At 42.0% G+C, this 15943-nt stretch overlaps 1 protein-coding gene across 1 annotated transcript; it reads left to right on the top strand.

The window, feature by feature from the left end:
• The first annotated feature begins 7569 nt into the window (after positions 1-7569).
• Positions 7570-8870, top strand: LOC115405705 (gastrotropin-like). Its single transcript, XM_030115380.1, has 4 exons — positions 7570-7793; positions 7921-8096; positions 8198-8287; positions 8739-8870. The coding sequence occupies exons 1-4, from the start codon at positions 7727-7729 to the stop codon at positions 8787-8789; spliced, it is 384 nt and encodes a 127-aa protein (XP_029971240.1). The 5' UTR covers positions 7570-7726; the 3' UTR covers positions 8790-8870.
• The last annotated feature ends 7073 nt before the right edge of the window (positions 8871-15943 follow it).

The raw sequence follows: 15943 nt of genomic DNA, 5'->3' as shown, positions 1-15943 counted from the left end.
TGTCTTTTATGTGGCTCCGTCGCCTTCAAGCCAAACATCATAGCGGGTCTCACCGCTGTCATGTAATCTTTCTCTTTCACTCTTGCCGCTATTGTTCTGTCACACATCAGCCTTGAGACTCGTCTCCACTCAATCCGTCCGGTTTCTAGCTCACCATCCCTGTGAAAGCAGAGTTGAAAACAAGTAAAATCCTCATTTAAAATGCCCCGGTTGGCTCATGATATCACTCACGGGGTTATTCTTAGTAAATCACCTTCAAGACGAATGCAAACTGAAAGCCCAATCTATTTGTGTGAGTGTGCGATTCTGCACGCTTCATGCAGGATTTCAGTGAATCAGACCCTGTGTGCGAGGAAACTGACAAGGACGGGAAAACAGAAGACAAAATAGTGAGGTTTGCATGAACCATGACCCACACAGACAGACACAGGAGCAATATTGTATCGTGAAGGGCGTCGCTATCCGGTGCAGGACGAATTTATTAGATGGAGCCATCATGATCCAGAGTAGAAGTCCAGACTGCCAAAGCAGCCACCCTGGAGGTTTCTACTACACATTCATTAAAGGCCAGGAAACCAGAATTCAAGCATCCAGACTGGCTGTTAACTAAACTCTTTGTCCTGACTTGCATCTTCACCTCTTTACATTATTAAAGCAGTGCGTCATCTGCCCCATTCTCCTCCACCCTTCCCTTCTTTCCTCCATACTTTTTTCCTCCTTCTGGCCTTTCATCTCCTCACCTAATCTCTTATCCTCGTACTCTTCACCCCTTTCATGTCTGTTCACCTCTTCATGCCTCATATTTTTCTCTCATCTGGATACATGCTCCCTTTATCATCCTCTTCTGGTCTCTCCTCGTCACCCCTCCCCGGCTCTCCTCGCCACTTGTTTGACTTCTCTCTTTCTTCTTTCCCCCTCATTTCCTCCAAGCCTTTTCCTCTCCCCTTCCCTTTCCTCTGCCCTCCCTTTCTCCTCCCCCTCCTCTCCTCGCCCCTCCTTTCACCACCTCGGCTCGCCCTCTGATGATTGCAGAGCACATTTCATTTGACATAAAGACAAAGGGCTGAGTACACGTGGTTTCTCCTGTGTAATATGAAATATTAATGCAGGCATAATTTGGCTCCCTGGATGGGGGTGCGGGGGTTGGGAGGGGGTGGTGGGCTCTTTATAATCACCAGTGACTGCCGTTTCCTTCCCCAAAGGATGGCAAGGCTGTCAGGAAGGATTGAGAAAGAGTAAAGATAACAACAACAGAATGCTTACTGTTGGCGGCTACTGTGGCCTATTTCTGTCTGGGTGTTTAATGGTTATATTGGCTCGTTGCCCGAGTTACTGAGGCAGCTCTGCCTGTCAGGCCCTCCGAAGTTAAAGGTGCCATGTGAAGCGTTTTCAGCCATCAGTGGTCATGCTCAAATTAGCTGTGATGGACGGTGGAATTACCATAAACAATTGGCCGTCTCTGCTCCGCACCAGCCTGGCCCTCGCCTCATGTTTGCCTCTGATTGTTCCCCGTTCGCCCCCTTTGCGCTTACTGTTTTCATCTGTCTTTACTTTCCTGAGGTTGAAAAACCTTTTGCAAATCATTTATCCATGCCTCATGCCTCTGTGAGACACGGCTCACTTTAAGAAAGTTGGAAAACAAAACTGCGATCTTGTTCAGCCTCTACTTATGTATTAATAAAGTTTTTCTTTGCTCTGCTGCATCTGATAAACACCGATGCATTACAAAGATCCATGTGAACAGCAAAATCTTATACAAAACAAAACATAATGTGCCAAAAAATTCAGATTTTAAAGTCTTAAATTTTAATTATCCAAAAACACGCATCCACACAGGGAGTGATTTTCCAGACGGACGTGGCGGATGTACCTCCCACCCTCGTGTTTACGTCTAACTGTTTCAGCTTTATTATTTAGACCACACTGGGGACAACAAGATTAAAGCTGCTGAACGCAAACTGAGAGTGAAAAGATGTCACTTTTCTCACACGGTTAACTCTTAACTCACCCAAGTAGCAAATTTTGGAGCGACTGCATTATCAAAGCAAAAGATAATGTTCAACAACGTCTTGTAAACAGGAGATTAATTACATTTGTTGTTAATCGTTAGATGCTGTACATTTTGGAAAGTGAAGTGGAAGCTACAGCTCTGTGTTTTTATACTATATCGTCAATCGTCAAAGAGTTGATAGTGTCTCTAACAGAACCGTGTGTGTTTGGGTTGCCTCACTGCAGACTCTGTCTGTACCTGCCGCTATCTGTGTCTCTATTTCAGCGAGATTCGCCTCCAGAGCTGAAAAGCTGTTGCACCTGATACAGACACCGTGATCACCGAGGGAGGCCGAGCTGGAAGGAAGAAGTGAGCGGTGAAAAGAGGTTTCGGTGTGAACGGGTGAAGCTGGCGCTCACGCTGAATAAGCTGAGATGAATTAAAGTGCCTTTTTAGAGGTGAGTATTCCTACAGGAAACACATCTGTAACTGAAATGAGCAGGAGAAACAGGATATGATCTCAGGAATAGATTGTCGGCGTCTTTTAACTGCTATCAAGTATCAGGATCTGCTCTCATCAGATATCGTGCGTTGTATTGACACATACCAAACATCTCTTGATTAGTTTATTGTAGAATCTTCTGCATCTACTTATGCATCCTACAGCACCCATGGGGCAATGTTCAGATGTATTTGGAGTCATCTTCTGTCAAGCTCATAAAAATTATCTTTCTTTTTTAGGACTCTTTTAAAACTCCACCACAAGCAGAGATAAATGTCTAATGTATAAACCACCTAGTTTGATTTACAGCTAAGTAATAATCTGCCATGTTGTGTGCAGTTTCAGGCAGCTGTTAGCCGATTTGTTGAGGTCTCTCAGAAGAAATACATTTTCAAACAGAATGAGAGTGTTTTCTAATCGACTATGTCCGCCAGTTTCGACCTTTGAATGGGGGGTTTTGGAGCGACATACCCTGAAGACGACAGGATCGGATCAGGATCACACACTGCAGACACACTCATGAGCTGAACTACACACAACAGTAAATAAAATAATCCCCACAGTGGATTCAGCCACACTTTTCACTCGAATCCTTCACGACCGGTTATTTAAAGAGCTCATAATTGTTAATGAGAGGGAGAAAAAAAAAAAATCGAAGGATCCAGCCATGAGTATGAACACTGTTCAGAACAGAACTGGGTCCTTCTGGGTGCTTAATAATTTCCCTAATCAGACCAAGTGGGGCAGTGTTGCCTCAGAAGATGAGCGTTTGCCCAAAGCTGCAGTTTCCTGCACAAAACTTTGGCATCAAAGCGAAGCATGTACACACACAAACACACACACACACACACACACACACACACACACACACAAGCATGCACACGCATTTTCCTCCTGGGAACCAGCCTCTTGCGCCCTCTTTCTCGCCGTCACTCGCGCTCTCTCACGCTCACGCTAGTTGACACACACAGACAAGGTCACAATTTGTCTTTCACATGTATAATTTCTTCTATATACATTTTTTTTGTCTTCCCTTTACACACACACACACACACACACACACACACACACTTTTCTCTCATAGCACAAACACACGCACGCACATGTACCCTCACATACGCTGCGGTTGCATCACTAGTGAATTACCATGCCGTTCCGCGTTATTAAACATGACACTCGGCCCAGATAATGGAGCCTTTCTTCATCTCAATTTGGAAGGCTAATCTTATTGCTTTGATTAGCAGCAGCTTCATTTGCATATCAAGGCCTCCCCTCCTTTAATTCCTCCATCGCAAATCCCCTCTTTATAGCAGCAGATAAAAGGAATCTATCTATATGTATCTTTCTTTAGAATCTTTTCTTCCTTCCCCCCTCTTCCTCCCTCTTGTTCTCCATTAACTACTTGTTCATTTGTTCATATTCCCATTTTTTTTTCCTTTGCTTGTATTCGTATTCACCGTGGGCTCCGGGTCCTGCTCGTTGTTTGTTTTCCTCCGTGCATTATTGGGAGATGCCTATCGTAAAAGCGAGAGGAGAGGCGAAGGGAAAGCATGACTTCATCGACATGTGATTGGGTGTGAGGCAATGGCCCGCAATCCGCGTTACTCATTAAGCCGGCGACGTTCAAACTTTGGGGGATTTGAAGTGGAGATAAGGAGAAACTTAAACAGCAAAGTTTAAACTATTAAATTGTAACCACAAGAGCTTACAACACTGACAATAAACCGAACTAACAGCTGCACTTTACTCACTATTCACGATAAAGTCTGACCTTGAATCAAAAACTAAAATTGAACCTAGAGACCTTTTTTTCTAATCACCTTTTTTTTCTGTGTGAATGAAATTATATTGTTGAAGCAGGAGAAACAATAAAAGTGACTGACAATTGTATTTTCTAACTCAATAGTCATTTATACTTTTTATACGCATCTGTATAGCTCTATAAAGATAGATTCAGTATATAAAGCTAAAGCGAGTCTGCAGTCACGATCTAGTCACCTGTCCACCGACCAGGCAGTTGGTGAACTCGGTGCTTTGAGTGTAACACTACTCTTAATGAAATACTGCGTTGCAGTCATCACTTATTTTGCTTTTAAAATGGTGTGCACTGCCTACTGCCTTAATCTATAATTAATGCTAATATTTTATTCATCAGTTAATTATATTTCATATTAATAATCTAAATCCTTAAATACATGCTGATTAGAGTTGTCTAATGAAGTTGAGCACGAATTGCAACATTTGCCTCAGTAATGCGGAGGAAATGATGCAGCATTCAAACTGTACCGGAGCAAAAAGCACCCGGTTGATTAAAGTCAGACAGCTGATCGTGTGAATTTCGTAAACTCAACGCGATAAAGAGCAACAACACGAGGCAGATGCATCAGGCATCTTCATCATCATCATCATCTGTACCCCGAAAGGTCAAAATGTAGAGGTACACTGATCTTAACGTCAAGTGTTGTTCTCCACGGTTTACTTGACTAATGTAATAAAAAAAAAAAAAAATCACAAAGACTCCACAGTTGAGAAAATAAGGTGTTAAATCTGCAGATTTCTTTCCTCCCCAAATTGCATTTGTGCACTTCAGCACATTGATCTGCCGTGAAAGAGTGTGTGCAAGAGTGAGGAAGGACAGAGGGAAACAGTAAAACAAGGCAAAGAGATAGTGGGTGTCTTTTATAGGATGTTGGGCAATGTGATGTTTTATGTATCCATAAAGAGCTCCAAGGCCATGATGACTTTTCATGGTTTGGAAACGCTATCAGCGGTCTGTGAAAATGGCTGCATTGTGCGAGATCGAAGTTAAGTGCAGTATCAAAAGCTTTTACCTATTCACTGTTTGTCTGAACTGAAAGCCCGAGGTGCTTCAGGCCTACAGTCACCTTAATGGGCAATTCTCAGTCACCAATGTGTACAAGCAGCATTTTATTGTGTGTGTGTGTGTGTGTGTGTGTGTGTATGTGTGTTAACTATGTCTTCTTTTCCAAAGGAAAAGATTGAAGAAGTGTCTGTTTTTGTCCCGTCATGAATTTGTTTTTTTCGACTGACTTTAGGTGAGAAACTTTTCTGTCATCTGGAGGAAATCATTTTACTCCAACAGCGAATTTAGAGGCCAGCTCTGGTCTCTGGTCTCCCTGAAGGTCAAAACAGATGGGAGATTTATTTCTGTGTGTGATATTATGTTAGTTTAATAAAAATGAATCCATGTCTAATTGAGATAGATACACAGGATTGTATGTTTTCATGTACAGATCTTGGTCGTAGTAACCAGCGTTGACGCATTTAGGAGGTGAATCTCTGCAGCGTTCACCGCCTCAAGATCCTCTGATTCTTTTGGTGCAGCTGCTAATTCTGGACTTGATAACAATGAAGTTGAAGTCCCCAGAATAATCCAAGAATGGAAAGTAGATGAATGAGTGGATGACACCACGTGATTTGTGGTAAAAAAAAAAAAAAAAAGAAAGAAAGAGAAAACCTAAGATAATGGAGGATTGGGGATACAATTATCATTCAACCATTTTTAATATAACTTCTGTACTTAATGTTTATTATACTTTCTTGCATTTCACCATCTGTAAAACACTGAATGGCCTCAGGCGTCAGTACGTCTCAGACGTCAGACTCAGCAACAAGCCTGGAGTTCATCCACTCTTCACCTGTTGAACCATCTCTCCTGCTGACTCAGTCACTTCTCTTAAACCAGGCTGTTAAACATTATTTGCTCAGTTGTTTCAATAAACAATGGAGTTCACCTATTTTATTGTCTTTTTTTTTAATGAAATATTTTTAATTTATTTATTCCCATTTTATGCCTGCCTCATGTTAATGTATGTCATTGTTTACCTTGTAATGCACTGTGAATTGTCTCATGTTCAGTGGTGAGATATGAGTGAAACTGCCTTGTGAATTCAAAATAAAATTAACCAAAAGTTCAGTGATCATTGTCAATTAAAATTCGGTTTTTATCAATATCTTCAGTGTCACAAACTGAGCATTTAGTCAGGATTGTAGGTCCGTCTGTCGCCGAGTGAGACGATTCAACCACGACACATCAGCACGGCCTGTCTGTTCCCTCTGAATGTCAACATGACGTCTTCTCATGTAAAACACATTCTGAGCAGTGTGACGTTAAAGGTAACTGACCCATTCTCACTTCCACCAGGAAGCTCCAGTTTACGATATATTTACTTGGCGTTTTGTCCAGATCTGCTCTTAGAGTACGCCATTTTATAATGACTCTCGTTAAAATCTCATTCATAAACTTTGTTGCTGGAGTGCGTCTGGACCGCAGTGCCGGTACGATTCCTCAGTAAATACTGTGAGGCTGAAACGACGGATCGACACACTGGTGGTTTTTGTACTTCACTGCAAATTCAGAGACAATCTTTCTGAACGCACAGCGAGGGCCGAGCTGCACCGAGACGAGATGGCCTGTAAAGCGTCTAGATTCCAATAATTGATAAAGAAAACAGGTTATTTCTTGGTCTATTTACGGTTCAAATATGTTAAATGTTTATCTTTTAGCAAAAAAAGCACTGTAACCCATCACATAAGAAAATAGAAAAGTCATTAGAGTTATGTTTAAGAGTTGCTTAATGAGAGCAGCTGCTCCTTGCAGGCCGCAGCAGATCATGTGACCTACGTGTTGTGTTTGACTTGGCACAAATTTTTACAGCAAATTACCTTCCTGATGGAGCCTGAGCGGCTGGGGGTCAAGGGCCCCTCTCAGGGACACGGCGATGGCGGTCATCAGTGGGATTCCCGCTAGCTCACTGCCACCATTGTGGGTTTTTTCCACTTCATACTACAGCCTTTTCCTCAGATAAGGAACTCTGATAAATAAATGCATTGTACTTGAAAACAAAGCTCTTTATTAGATTTTTCAATCAACGGCAGTAAAAGATGAGGGTATGACCATAAAGCCGCGGCAGGAGGGTTCAATGACCTGGAGGTGAGCTCGCAGTTCACCCCGGTGAGCAGTCAGCATTTTACTCACTGCCGGTGAACTCCGTAAACGCCCGTTTATGTGTTTTATTGCCATCTCCCTCGCAGCCAGTTGGACTCATCCTCGGTTGTAATTGCTCTCTTGTGTCATCACATGCAAATGAGGGAGGTGGCGAGAGGTGTACAGTATATAAACAGGGAGCTGTCTCGGTCTCGGTACCTTGCTCTCTCCCACAGCTTGCCTCAGCATCTCTGCTCTCACTCCTCCACCCACCGACTCCAGCACTATGGCCTTCGCAGGAAAGTGGCTCACCGAGACCCAGGAGGGATACGACGAGTTCTGCAAGCTCGTTGGTGAGTTGACACACCGAATATAACAAAGGACTCTCAACACTTCTTTCCCTCTATGTTGCAGTTTTGGGGTTTTCTGTTTTGTTTTGTTTTTTTTCAAAGCTTCACTTTGCTCTCCTTCCAAACCCAGGAATCCCCGACGACATCATCGAGACCGGCCGTGGCTACAAGATCATCACCGAGGTCACCCAGGATGGCAACGACTTCTCCTGGACCCAGGTTTACCCCACCAACGCAAGGGTCACCAACAAGTTCACCATCGGCAAGGAGAGCGACATGGAGACCATCGGCGGAAAGAAATTCAAGGTAAATATGAATCCGCATCAATCAAGCAAAAAACGTCCCGGGCGCAGTGACAGACGAGGAGATTAAAGTGATTATACATTATTATTTTGTGTGTTTTACAGGCCACCGTGTCCCTGGACGGAGGCAAGCTGTCCGTGACCTTCCCCAACTACCACCACACCTGCGAGATCGTCGGAGGCAAGCTCATTGAGGTAAAACTCACTCCGTTAGGCCTTTGCTGCTGAGCACAAAGAGCAACAGCAGCAGTTATTACTCTTGACTCCCCACAGGGATTATTAGAGTCATCAGAGCAGCTGGGGACGAGAAATGCCGAACAAAAAAAAAAAAAAACAGCCAAAAGACAGTGCTTTCGAATGAGCAAGCTTTTTATTCTTGCATATAAGCTTTTAAATATGAGCCAAAATGAGTCTGCTCACTTTTCTGTAGGCTGGAAATGCGTCTGGATGAAATTTAGGACTGAGGGACTTGATTTTGTGTTGGAGATGTAAAAATAAGCTGTGAACATGTAGTCAAAACTGTTACCATTCCTCATGTATAAGCCTCACTTTAAACAATCTTGCTGGATGCAATACGTTGCTGAAATAAGATATTTCGCGCTGTTAACAGTTGAACTGATCTCGTTCTCTTCTCTTCTTTTTGCAGACTTCCAAAGCCGGATCTGTCACTCTGATCAGAACCAGCAACAAGGTCTAGCTGCTGACTGCACTGGATTTCCTCTGCAGTCGCAACAGGAATGTCTTAACTATAAAAATGGCAATAAAATAAATTATCATGCCTACTAAACCTGTGACTTTGCCTGTGCTTTGTTATTACGTGTGTCTCACATTGGAATACTCCATGCCTCGTAAGCAAAATAACAGATTTGTTGCTTTAGTAAGTTAAAAAAAAAAAAAAAAATTCTGTTTGTTGAAAATGATGTGAGTTCAGGTAATAGAATATGAATCAGAATATTTTAATAATCAGAGCGGGAAAGTATTTGTGATACAGGTACTCAGGAAATAACAAATACAATTAAATAAAATGAAAAGATCTTCCTCTTATGAACAATTACCGAGCTTAACCGAGTGCATCATGACAATAATAAGCTGATGAAGAGATGGTGAAATGATCCTGATGGTAAACTGTTTATCAGTGGTTTCAAATACAAGTCAGAGAAGAGTAAAGATGCTGTAGTGTGTTCTTGCATTGAACGCTACACAAAGAATCCAACTCCTCTGGTAAGAAAGCAAACATTTATCTTAAAAAGTATAGAAATGAAATAAGGACCAAGTCTGTGGAGAGACAAGAAGAGCTTCAAAAACAATCTAAATACATTTAAAACTACAAATTCCGCCATTACTGTACACCAGGGTGGGAATCAGCCAGTTTTTTTTTGCGGATGTTATTCATTGATCGTCTGAATGGGGATGTTTGAATATCTCTTACAATGACTGTGCGAGGAGTTAACTGCCTCTGAGTGCTTTGAGAAAGGAAGAGGTTAAAGTCGGCACCTGCTCATCACTGAGAACGAGACGCGCTTTCACATCGGCGTCTCCAAACATCTCCAATAAAGTCACAGGAGTTCACTCGTCAAGACGCCGAGGAGTGCAAAGAATGTTCAAAATGGTTGGTGGAAATTCTTTTTTTGTTGTTGCGGCTGCAGGAAGGGGAGAATGTGTGTTGTGGGTGTAAAGAAGCAAAGCTATTAATTAACCTGGACCGAGAAAAAACCTTGAGAGTCGCCACCTGGAGTGCTGCTCAGCTGCAGTGCATTCACCGCTGCCAGTGGTGGCTCCGCACTATATTGCAGTAATCACTCATATCTGAATATCCTCCAGACGTGAGACCTGGGGTGGCTTTATGAATGGCAGCGACGATCAATCATCCTGTCCAGACAGAAATATCACGACGACTGTTGGCGTGCCACGAAGCCCAGCACAGACATTCACGGTTGGCAGGATGAACCCATATAGCTCCGGTAATCCCCTGACTTTCCTTTCGGCACCGTCAGCGGGTCAGAGCTTTCAGCTGCAAACAAGCAAGAGTTTTGTTAGTGTGTCTCGACGGGCAAACATCCTGACGAAAAATAAATCTGCTGTTGTCAAACAGATAAAAAAAACATTCAATCATCGAATGTATCATGTTAAAATTGTTACAAAGAGCTCCACGTGATTTTAAATAAATAAAAATAATTTCTTCATGAATAAAATCATTTATGAGTGTCTCGGAAATGAATGTGTCTGAACCCAAGTTAGTAAGGTCACAAGACCTGTGGCTGATTTAAAAAAAGAAGAATGCACTAAAACATAAATGGATAGCTTGTCACAGAAAAATATGGACAAAGACCACACCTCTTATAGAAAATGTGCTGTGATGAGTCAAAGATGCAATTGTTGGATCACAGTGGGACTAATAGCAGTAATCCCACTAATGGCGACTTGTCAGAGGAACCTTAAACCCTCTGTGAATCACAGTGGTGGAAATGTTCGGGTTTAGTGTTGCTCCATTGCCTCTGGAACAGCGTGCAGTTTCTGATTCATCATATGAAAGAGCTGAAATGAAGCATTTTAAAGTGGACATTTTGAAAACATGGCGGTTTTGAGCAGAATGCACCGAGAAAATCTGAGCAAAGCCTGAAAGCTTCTGCAGCTCAGGAGATTTTTGCATGGAGCTGTTACAGTTAAAACTGTTGGACAATATTGCAAAAATATATAAAAGTCTTGTGTTTACTGTTTTGCCTTTCATCCCTGTGCTTTCATGTGTTTTTATTTTCCTTCCCAGTTTTACACCTTCCTCGTCCTTATGCTCCTGCTTCGTTGTGAATTCCGTCATCTTTCCTTCACGCGCCTCTTTCCCTTCTGCTCCCCATCTGCTTTTTACACGTGTAAATCCAGCAGGTTGTCTTCCAATCTGTCTGCTGTCTGTTCATGTGACGCCGTTTGATTTTCCCCCGCTTTGTTTTCGGTGCCTCTCTTTTGAGGGTTTTTACTTCTCATCTTTATGAAAAAAAAACACTTTCTCTACCCACCTGTGTTTGGATCCTTGTGAACGACCACCAGTTCGCCTCTTTGGCCTCATTTGCTGGACAAAAGTTTTGTAGCGCTGTCGGTGTCCATTCACACAGCAACAGTGTTCAGAGCCACTGGAAACACAACTTTTTGAAAACAGCTCCCAAGGAGGAACTTCTCAAAAGCGCTCTGCCTCCTTGTGGACACTTTTTTAAAGCACTGCTGCTGCACATGCGCTCTATGGCCCTTGTTTCCGCCCATTAAATGGATTTTCAAAGCAATGTGGTCCTGAAACAGCATGAATGGAAGATGTGTTCATCTAAAATATTTCAAGAACATTTTCCATGAAGTTATTTCACTTAAATGCACTTTTTTTTTTTTTTTTATCTACATGGACTGATTTCCTCCTGTGTCGCCATGAAATTGACATTTTGTAGCTTTTCACCAAAATGTCTCGACAACAATTGGACTCACGACCATGAAATTTGGTGAAGCCTCTCAGATTGCTCTCACGTCGAGTTAATAACTTTGATTATCATTAGACTAAACAAAAATTCAATTGAAACAGGTCTCTGGTTAATAGATTCCTGCAAATTTAATGACACTTCGGCCTCGGCTGCACCTCCAACTCGATAACGCGGGCCCAGAGGAATTAAAAATGGTAAACAATACCTTTTCACCCTCCACATGCCAGTTGAGATATTAGACAGTGCCCTTGAAGTCCCTGTCACTTAATTTCCTCCGCTCTGATCCCATCTCTTATCCTCCACACTTTCTTCCTGCTCTGCTCTTTCCCTCCTTTCTTCTCTCGTTCACGCCTGTTCTCTCGCTTTCTTCTGCCCTCTCCCTTCAAGTCCTCTCTGTTCTTCTGCTTCTTGTCTCCCTCTCCATCTATCCTATTTCTCTGTGGCTCCCAGCCAAGCAAACAATCAGTTAATTAACCAGCTCAGTCCCAGGATCATTGTAGCAGCTCTCAGAGGAGCACCATAAAGGCCCTCATGTCTCTAAATTTACAGCTTCATTAAGTGGACTGGAGTAAGGTACAAATCTTTTGAATAAAATTGCCAGACTGGAGCTTGAGTGCATATGCATGTGCATGTGCATGTGCGTGTGTGCGTGTGAGCGCTGGCCTTGACTGGAGAGCCGGTGACTCAATAGCTCCCTAATGAAAACAAAATCTCTGTTTTTTGCCTCTGAGGTGGCGATTGTTTTGGTGTAATAATGAGACGTCCTCTCTTGCCGGCACAGATGCAATCAAGATCTCACACTCCTGCGAAATTAGGGTTGGAAGGCAACAAGCAAGGTGTCATTTGAGCATGTTTGTGTAGCTCGGCGCTGGCGCAATCACTCTGCAATATCACTTCCTTTGTCCTCACAGACAAACAGGCCTAATTGGCTATTTCCAAGGCTACTGTTTCTGATTGGCCATTCTGTCTTTTTTTGATTGGCCTCCATCCCTTCCACCAGAAGTGGGAAGAAAATAACTTGTTAACACCTCCACATTGTGTTTCTGGTTTTTGTGATGCGCTCCTTCAAGTCCAACACCAAACCACACTATGAACTTATGCGCCCAAAGAACAAATCTGCCGGGATACGTTGCTGCTCTTCCTACTCCGACAACTTTTTTAAGGGTATACTTCTATTTTCATTGTCACTAGAATATTTACACACATTTTTTTTAAAATTTAATTTCAAGAGTGGCTCTGTGGTGGAGCACAGGCGTAACTCTGCTGGAACAAATCCATATGACAGCCTGATAATGTGACGGCAGCGATCCCTCTCTCGACGCTCCACCTTCTGAAAACCTGCATCGGGTGAGAAGCAGGAGATAATGCTTGAATGCAACTGATGTTCTACTTGGCTAACTTTAAAAATATATAATCTATATTCTTTTTGTTTTTCCTGCCGCCTCAGTTTCAGATTGTCTTGAAAACAGATCTCCCACACCGTCAGTCACTGTGTTCAAAGGAAAGTGAAAAAAGCAGCATGAATCATGCAAGTTTAGGAATGAAGGATGGCGGATGGGTCAGAGGCAGACTTGGGTTTGGATGATGGCTGTGTGTATTGAGGGGGCCCCATACATCCAGCCTGAGGGCCCCACCGACGCTCCGTTCTGTCCTCCAGTGGGTTAGACGATCTACGCTCAGGTCCTGGGGACTCAGCCTTGAATGTTTCCGTCACTGTCTGTTTGTCAAATTCACCTTGAGCAAGACAATGAACCCAGTGGAGTATGGACAATTTGCATGGTCAGCCATTGGTGTGTGAGCGTGAGGGACCCATCATGTAAAGTATATTAAGACTGCTGAAGCAGTAAAATGCACCATATAGCATAAGAAAAGCCCATTTTCCATTTACCGTCATGCTTCCTCTAGTAAAGTTGAGCATTTTATCAACTTGTCTGTCATTCTATTAACATTAAAGGTAGAGGTTTGAAGGCAAGTTGTCTGTTCACAATATCAGAAACTCTGAATTTCACCTTTAAAAAAAAACTGCTTTGCAGAACACATTGTTAGGATTTGTGGTGGCAAAAGATTTCCTTGTGTCTATTATCCAGTCGAGAAGCTTTAAACAGACACAGAAATACAACAACAACACCCAAACCCATCACCCTTCACTCCCACCACCATTTTTCTTTCAATTCCTGTTTGCTATCATTGAAGTTCTTCCAACTTCCCACGGCTCGAAATTCAATCGCAGTCGCTTAAATCACAGGGCTCCGGAAAACACACTGAATAAAGACATGCCGAAATAAGAAAAATAATTTAGTGGGGATGAGGGAGAGATTGAGACAATACAAACAACAAAAACAAGAGGAAAAAAAACTCTCCAGGGAGGATAATGAAAGGGTGACATACCACAATGTGATTGGCACCTTAGGCATTAATAACCTCAAATTACCTGGAATAACCATGGAAACAGTCATCATTTACTGAAATCCCTCCCATGTGGTGAAGGCTGACTGGATCTGGATAAAGACGAAAGCCAGACTTTTCAGTACGCATATCAACTTATAATTAATTGGATGTTTTATAGCATTTATACTATCTATAGTTCTAAGAATTCCTTGGTTTTCTTTACATTAGCTGATTGTTTTTACTGAGTGCTTTTCAATCACCACAGATTGCAGGATGGATGTTCTTTTCTCAGAGAGTTTCCCAGCGAGCTCATTTATCCATCTTTCCATCCTGTTCAGGGTCTACGGGTCCGTTTAGACAATTTCATTTTAGATTAAAACCATCAGTTTTGAGTATGTGACAGAAGTTGTTCTTTTTTTTTTTTGTTTTTTTGTTTTTTTGCCTTCTACTAGCATTGAAAAAGGTTGACAGTTTTAGGAAGAATCTAGTTACATCCACAAGAATTCAATTCAACTCTGTCCAATTTTATGTATTTCTTTTATTTTTATAACAGCAAATACAACACAGTCATCTCTATTCATTTTTTACACAGAAAAGTCCAACATGAGTAAACATTGATAAGGAGCCAACAGGAAGTTCCTGAACATCTTTTGAATCAATACTAAAGAAAGCAGTCGATCAGAAGAGATGATCAATTGAACTACAGGTCTCTGTACTTCTGAGTGAAGATTGTCGGCTCTCTAAATGGATTAGTGTCAAACTCAGCACCTGTTGCACTGTAATGAAGCTTATTTGTGGGTTTTGAACAGGTGACAAAGAGAGATTAAAACTGGGTTCAGAGTTCAGACAAAAAGTGTTTAAGAACAAAGCAATCTATTGTCAATTAGATTGATAAACGTGGCAAGTTAACTGGCCCTTTTTTATATGACTATGCTCACGAAGCTGCAAATAAAAAACTCACAACCCAAGATTTGTTTGATCAGAATGAACCATTGTTAAGATCCCTGCTTGAATAAGAAATACAGCTTTTATAACTTTATGATTTGAGAAGAGAAGAGAAGAGAAGTGATATTATACAGTACTGAGAGTTGAATTTGAACACTGAGACACATCTCTGATCTGTAAGAATCTGTTTTCTAAGGCAATCAACACTAAAATTGGGTAAAAATGTGGGATCAAGCTGAGATTTAAAAAAAGGGGGAGTTCATTTCTCAGAAATTTGAGAAGTACTAAAAAAAAATCCTCCAAAACCAGTTGAAATGAACTCATCTAGTTTTAGAGAAAAATCTTCTCGTCTTCATCGTCTTCTCGTTGTCATTTGATACATTTATCATTTATCATCGATCTTCTGTTCCACCTTTTTTATCAGTATCAGGTTCAGGGTCACCTGGAGCCAACCGTAGTGGAACAGGTGAACAGGATCAGTCAGTAATCATCACTTTAAAGAAATCAAATAAAGTTTAAATTATAGTTGGAAAAATGGAAAATTCGAGGGACAACAACTGAAATAATGCTTGAAAACACTCAAAATGTTCCTCAAAGGAAAAAAGAAAAAAGAAAGAAAGAAGGTACAGGTACCAGGGTCATGTGACCCTTCCTCTTCTCTCCTGCTGCCACCGGCCCTGACACTCGTCTCCACCCTCTTGCCCTCTATTCTCCACCTGTTTTTATTTCATTCTGGATGATTGACCTCTCCGCTGAACACTTTCAAACAATAATCCTTCTCTTATTTTATGTCTGTTTTTTAAAAAGGTCCTTTTATTCTCCAAAACACAAAACCGATTCAAAAGATACCTCCTCGGGCCTTGGAGTAAATAAAAAGCCGAAATAAAAAAGTCAAAATGTTCCTTCATGTTAACCTGCAATATTGTGAGCAAAAGTCATCATGTTCGCCAGCCTCCAACGTCAGCCTCTCGGCCCTGAGGCGTCCTTCACGTCTCTGTGGCGGTCTGACCCTGCGCCGCCGGCTGGAAAGAGCATTGAACCTCGGCTGTTCTGGTCGCCG

The sequence above is a fragment of the Salarias fasciatus genome, chromosome 18, assembly GCF_902148845.1.
Source record: "Salarias fasciatus chromosome 18, fSalaFa1.1, whole genome shotgun sequence".
Lineage (NCBI taxonomy): Eukaryota > Metazoa > Chordata > Actinopteri > Blenniiformes > Blenniidae > Salarias > Salarias fasciatus.
The sequence above is the reverse complement of the archived record's forward strand: the minus strand, read 5'-3'. Positions and strand labels throughout refer to the sequence as shown.

Bases quoted from the DNA above. Each gene is read 5' to 3' on its own strand.
- LOC115405705 (XM_030115380.1), top strand. From the start codon at position 7,727: ATGGCCTTCGCAGGAAAGTGGCTCACCGAGACCCAGGAGGGATACGAC. The intron at 8,097-8,197 runs GTAAATATGAAT...TGTGTTTTACAG, and splicing joins TCGGCGGAAAGAAATTCAAG to GCCACCGTGTCCCTGGACGG. The intron at 8,288-8,738 runs GTAAAACTCACT...TTCTTTTTGCAG, and splicing joins TCGGAGGCAAGCTCATTGAG to ACTTCCAAAGCCGGATCTGT.